This window comes from Pelodiscus sinensis, chromosome 5 (genome assembly GCF_052426305.1).
Source record: "Pelodiscus sinensis isolate ZL-2025 chromosome 5, ASM5242630v1, whole genome shotgun sequence".
Taxonomy (NCBI): domain Eukaryota; kingdom Metazoa; phylum Chordata; order Testudines; family Trionychidae; genus Pelodiscus; species Pelodiscus sinensis.
Window position 1 is genome coordinate 133,413,379 of NC_143056.1, and position 6,237 is coordinate 133,419,615.

Genomic DNA, 6,237 nt, shown 5'->3' on the forward strand with positions numbered 1-6,237 from the left:
GCCATTGTATTCACAATCTACATGGCGTATTGCTTTTTCCACCTGTAAGAGCCCACACATTTGGGAGCACCCTCTGTGGATGAGGGTGTCGGGTAAGTTCTTTGCCTGGACATTTGGTACTTGGTAGTTCCCTGGGTCACTTCCCCTGGAGGCTGCCCTGTGTGGTCATCACAAGGATCTGAGGCCAGGATCTCACTAGCCCTGTCCGCGGTGCTATCAGTGCTTATATTCAGCTTGTGGCCATTGTCAGCCACTGGACCTGGGCCTCCCCCAGCTCTAGAGTTCAGTTTACATGCGGAGCTGTCCATGGTGCTGCTTTTCTCCCCCTCAGTATATAGATCTGCCTTGGTCGAGCTCCTGTGAGGAACTGCCAGGCGCTATCTCAGCAGCTTCTTTTAAACTGCTCTGTTGGGCCCGGATTGGCTGATTTGGAGACAGCCACTTTCTCCAGCCTGGAGGACCTCTCTTCTGCTCCTCTCACTAGGATGGGTTTTGACCAAACCTCCGACCAACTCTATGGAGTATCGGGACCTAGTCCACCCCATAACAAACCCCTCCCCCCAAAGATCCCATGTACTCCCTAGAATCAAAACACAATTGCTTTGTAAAAGAACGGCTACTTTTGAGATACCTAACTTACTTTCTGGTATTTCTACCCCAGTTCATCATCTCAAGAAGAGGGTTTTGCCTGTGAAAGCTCATGATAATTTAAGGAAGTATGTGTTGCCCTTTAAGGAGCCACAGGACAACAGCTTTTTAAATATATTCAAGTTTGTGAGGTGTTCACAGTTGCTACATTGATGAGGGTCATAGAAAGATCCAGGAACATTTTTTGCCATGTAATAAGCCAAGCAAGTCTAGTTACTCACACTCGGAGATGGACAAACGGACGCAGCAAGAATTTAAAAGACACATTTTCATATCTGCCCATTAGTGCTCTGAATTAGTGACTGCTTTTGAAAACACCGTCTCTGGATAGATTGACTGAGTCGAGGTAATTGCATGTTGTCAAGACAGGAGGATTTCCTTCCCTCAGACAATTCCTCCATTCTTCGAGCGCTATCCTCATGGATCATGGGAAGTGAAAGTAAAGTTGCAAAGAAACATTCTTCTTTTTTAAACAATTTTTATTGATGATGCAGAGAAGGACAGGTGGGCCCAGGAGTGACGAATCTATTTCCCTTTTCTGTCAGTATCAGCAAACACTGGCACATCATATAGGTGCTGTAATATTATCAAGGGATGCTAAGATCCCCATGTCTGGGAGTGGGGAGACTCCAGTCCCTTAGCTCATAAGTACCAAGGAATAGAAAGGGCTTTGAAATGCAAATCCCTACCCTAGCACAGTGTGATGGAAATCACCTCTCTCCTCCTCATGCCTGAGACACAAAGCAGCGCACAATTGATACAAGAACTCCACAGAGCACAGAAAGGGCTACAGTGGAGCAGGAAGCTGCCAAAAATCCCTTTGCTTCACCCATAGATTTCAGACACATCACCCTTGGAACTGCCCAATGGAATCAAGAGCACTAGAAAGAAGAGGGAGCTACTTTTGATGCCCCACCCCTCATTCCAATACAGCCAGTTCCCCATTTTGAAAGCACACCACCTCGATTTTTATGCGCACACACAGGCAGTAGCTGAGTTCAGCCCTTCTTGGAATACAGATGTATGGATATTAACAAGATAATAATGAACAATACCACCATTCTCTACAAAAAGACATCATTGTACGGTGGGAACTGAATTAATCTCTTTCCACTGCCCATCACTCAACCAGCACTGGGATGAACACAGTCAGGACTTGGTTACCAGTTTATTCTTTGCTTTCCTAAGGGCGTCCTTCACCTCCCTGTTCCTCAGGCTGTAGATGAGCGGGTTCAACATGGGGATGGCTACCGAGTAAAATACGGAGGCTGTTTTACTCACGGCTATGGAATATGCAGAGATGGGAATGAAACACAAGGAGAGTTGGGTGCCGTGAAAGATGCCCACCGCGCAGACGTGGGAAGCGCAGGTGGAGAAGGTTTTGTACCGGCCCTCGGCAGAGCGGATGCGCAGGATGGTGGAGATGATACAGACGTAGGAGAGGAGAATGGTTACAAGGCTGATCCCTACAGTGTAGAACATGGAAGCCAATATAGCAATCTCAGTGGTACGGGTGTCAGAGCAGGAGAGGGTTAGAAGTGGCATGGAGTCGCAGAAAATATGATTGATGATGTTGGAGCGGCAGAATGACAGTTGAAATGTAAAACACGTCAGTATCAATGAATCCACCAACCCCACAGCAAACACCCCAGCCACTAGGAGGTTACAGCGCTGTCGGGACATGATGACCGTATAGAGCAGCGGGTTACAGATGGCCACATAACGGTCGTACGCCATCACAGCCAGCAAGAGACACTCAGTATCTACACAATGAACAAAGAAATACATTTGCACAGCACAGGCAGTGCGAGAAATGCTTTTTCTCTCAGCTAAGAAAATCTGCAACATCTTAGGAACAACCAGTGAGGAATAGCAGAGATCAGAGAAAGACAAAATTTGGAGGAAAAAGTACATGGGGGTGTGGAGTCGGGAGTCAATTGTGATTAAGAAAATCATCCCCCCATTCCCCACAACGGTGATAACATAAATCAGTAGGAACAACACAAACAGGGGGATCTGCAACTCCGGACGATCTGTCAGTCCTGAGAGAATGAACTCGGTTGCCTCTGAGCGATTTCCCTCTTCCATCTCCTCTGAACCGAGGACAGGCAGGTTCAGGGTTGTGGGCAGGTGGATGGATACGGGAACGTGTCCTTTCACTGTTATGAAGTAAGTGATGAAAAATGGAGGTCAGATTTTTACTTGGTAGCAGTACGAGTTCAGGGAAGGGCTTAGTTCACAGAGCCAGATGTTCACAGCTGGACTTTGCACTTGTTTGATCAATTTCACTCCCAGTACACATAGAAGGAATCACAGCTTATACATCACCCTCGCACACGAACGCTCCGTACTCTGAGCAGCCAACAGCGACTTGTAAGTTTGTTGTGGGAGAATGAGGGTGAAACTATCTGTGTCTAACCACATCGTTGTTTAGCTTATGAAGGGCTGAGAGTAAACGAGTGTCAGTCTCTCCACCCTCCTTGGGTAAGGGGAGCTCTGTGGCTCGGCATGTTGGTTTGGGGTGAAACTTGCTCACTGTGATAATGAAGCTCTTTGGCATCTGATAACGGCATGAACATTGCTCTGTTTAAAATGCCTGAGATGTAAAGACAAGAAGACACCGGCTTCTGCGACTAAGTGATCACCTATTTTTTCCAAGCAAATTTCTCATCCTTTTACTCAATAGGCAGGAGCTGGGACTTCTGTCAGAGACACTGTCCGTGTGGGTGTGTGAATCTGACCCAGGATAACAGCACGTACCTATGGACAGCAGAGAGAGACGTGGCGGCGTTTCTCCATCGATAGAAACTGACACGTTGGTGCAATTGGGAGATTTTATTCTGAGATCTGTGATCTATGGGACAGGATCCCTGGAGCCACTGGGAATACCTGAGTGCAGCGAGACACAACAACAAATTAACGAGCTCAGTGAATCAGCCATGGGACTGATACCCTGGGGATTAATTTGGTGCCTTTTTTCCACCTGCAGCATTAAGTGATGCAATTTGTATCAGGGTTGCAGAGTTGAAGCCTGAGGGATATTTCATTCTGCCCTTCTCACTGCAAGCTGAGTCCTGTGTAGAGCTGACCCAGAAAGGGTGTTTGGTGAGACCAAAATCTTTCCGTTGAAAACTTAACATTTCGACTCATTAACAAAACACACGGAGGTGCCCTAGGTATCACATCCCACCTTCTCTGCCCTGGGCCGGGCTCCCAAGCTGGAACCCATCCCTCTGATGCATGATGGTCTGTCCTCCTGCAGTACTGCCCTGGGACATCACTAGAGTTCCTGTTCTTACCAAACCCTGACTGTGGGATTTGCTGTTGTGATGGGATAGCATTTCATGGAAATCCAACTGAAATGAAAATCCAACTTCGAACTTTAAAAAAATCTTATAAAGAAAAGCTTTTGAGCTGGCTTGTGCGCCAGGTTTGGAAACAAAGGAAGAAAAAGGCCTGTCTCCAGATGTGGTCGGCCTGACTTCCAGTTTCCCGGGGGCAAGGACCAGTGCGCAGGTTCTGCATGATGGTGCAGATTTGAGGTAGTGTGAGCCCTTGTTTCCCCAGTGATAGGGTGGACCTGTCTTTAATCCTCCTACTGGACACCCATGGCCTTGCCACACCCTTCCCTACAGGAATGAGCAAAGAGGTCCTCCAGACAAGCTACAGATGCTGCTTCTGCTGCCAGCAGTTAGGGTCCAATAAGCCAATGTAAGGAGGCTTGTGGGCCAGGGCCTGGCAGTTCCTCTCTGGAGCTCAAGCCAGTAGCCCCAGGGATGGACTGGGAAGGCAGGGATACCTCAGACAGCTCCGACGGGGGGCAGTTTTTCAGATTGAGCTAAAGCTCAGGTCCTATGGCTGAAGACCGGACTTCCTGGGCTATGGCGATTTCTAGAACTCTGGATGTTGTGTGGAGAAGACTTTATTTCAAAGCCCTGGCAGAGGACAAAGACAGGACATCTTCTGATGCTGAAGAAGGAATGCCTCACACAGCGAATGCTAATGGGAAGGGGGTAGGTTTAGAAGATAAAATAAAAAAGAATTAATTAAAAATCACTTAGAAACGTTAGATGTCTGCAAGTCACCAGGGCCTGATGAAATGCATCCTAGAATACTCAAGGAGCTGATAGAGGAGGTATCTGAGCCTCTAGCGATCATCTTTGAAAAGTCGTGGAAGACGGGACAGATTCCAGAGGACTGGAAAAGGGCAAATCTAGTGCCCATCTATCAAAAAGGAAATAAGATCAACTCCGGAAACCACAGAGCTGTCAGTTTAACTTCTGTTCCCGGGAAAGATAATGGAGCAAGAAATTCATCTGCAAACATCTGGGAGATAATAAGGTGATGCTTGGCAGCCGGTATGAATTTGTAAAGAACAAATCATGTCAAACCAATCTGACAGCTTTCTGTTGGCTGCTCTATCTTGTGCCAGGGAAGGTAGAAGAGCTGAGAGGCATTGAGCCAGGGTTGCTGGGTTCCTGTCATGCCTCTGCTACAGATATGCCCTCTGCCAAAGCCCACGTCTGGGAGCCAATGGGGCTGCGGGGAGGCAGTGTCCCTGGCCACTTCCTGACTGGGACAACAGGCCCTTGAGGAACCCTGGGCCTGCAGCCGGAGGGGCGGGTGGGAGGCGGGAGGAGGCGTGGGAGGCAGGGGTAATTGGGGGCTGTGAGGGAGGGGGTCCTGCCCTCCCCGCCTCCTTGAGCGGGCCCCAGGGCTTCTCAAGCCTGCTCGCTCTCTGCCTGTCTCTGCCCCCGCAGGCTGGGTGGGGCGCAGCGAGTAGGACCCCTGGCCCGGCCCGGCTTTGTGGGCGCCCGTCGCCTGGGTGCGGCTCTCACTGTCCAGCTCCTGGAAACTCCGCCACAAGTTCTGCCTCTTCTGCTCCTCAGCTGGCTTGAAGGCCGCCTGAGCCGAGGGGGATGGAGGCCTCCGGGCGGAGACAGTCCTTGGTCTCGTCAGCCGTCCCCCCGTCCAGCGCCGCCTCACAGACCCAGCGCTGCACGCCCGGCCCCGCAGCTGCAGCGGGGGTGCGGGGGGAGCCCGTCGGGGTGGAGGGGCGGATGTCACTCAAGGGGAGAGCTGCGGGTGGAGTCCTCCGGGGGCTTCCTCGAGGGGATACAGCTGAGCAGAGGATCATGGGTAATGCAGAGCCTGGGCGAAAGTTGCAGCCACCCGGCGAGGTACCATCGGACATGGGCATAGGGGGAGAGCGCCGTGTTACAGAGCCACAGACTTTAGTCCAGAAGGGACCATCCTGGGTCATTTAATCCGACCCCCCTGGCTAACACAGACCCAAGACCCTCTCTGACGTCCTGCTTGAACTAGGGCAGGTCGCTTCAGGGAGCGGGGCAGGGCCCAGCAGGTGGCGCTGTGCTGCAGGGAGCGGGCGGGGGCCCAGCAGGGGGCGCTGTGCTGCAGGGAGCGGGCAGGGGCCCAGCAGGGGGCGCTGTGCTGCAGGGAGCGGGGCGGGGGCCCAGCAGGGGGTGCTGTGCTGCAGGGAGCGGGCGGGGGCCCAGCAGGGGGCGCTGTACTGCAGGGAGCGGGTGGGGGCCCAGCATGGGGCGCTGTGCTGCAGGGAGCGGGGCGGGG

General features: G+C 51.4%; 1 protein-coding gene across 1 annotated transcript; it reads right to left on the minus strand.

The window, feature by feature from the left end:
• Window positions 1–1,229: 1,229 nt before the first annotated feature.
• Window positions 1,230–2,796, minus strand: LOC149524425 (olfactory receptor 8A1-like). Its single transcript, XM_089778246.1, has one exon. It carries the CDS (start codon window positions 2,734–2,736, stop codon window positions 1,798–1,800), a length of 939 nt encoding a protein of 312 aa, XP_089634372.1. The 5' UTR covers window positions 2,737–2,796; the 3' UTR covers window positions 1,230–1,797.
• Window positions 2,797–6,237: the final 3,441 nt, after the last annotated feature.

Bases quoted from the DNA above. Each gene is read 5' to 3' on its own strand.
- LOC149524425 (XM_089778246.1), bottom strand. From the start codon at position 2,736: ATGGAAGAGGGAAATCGCTCAGAGGCAACCGAGTTCATTCTCTCAGGA.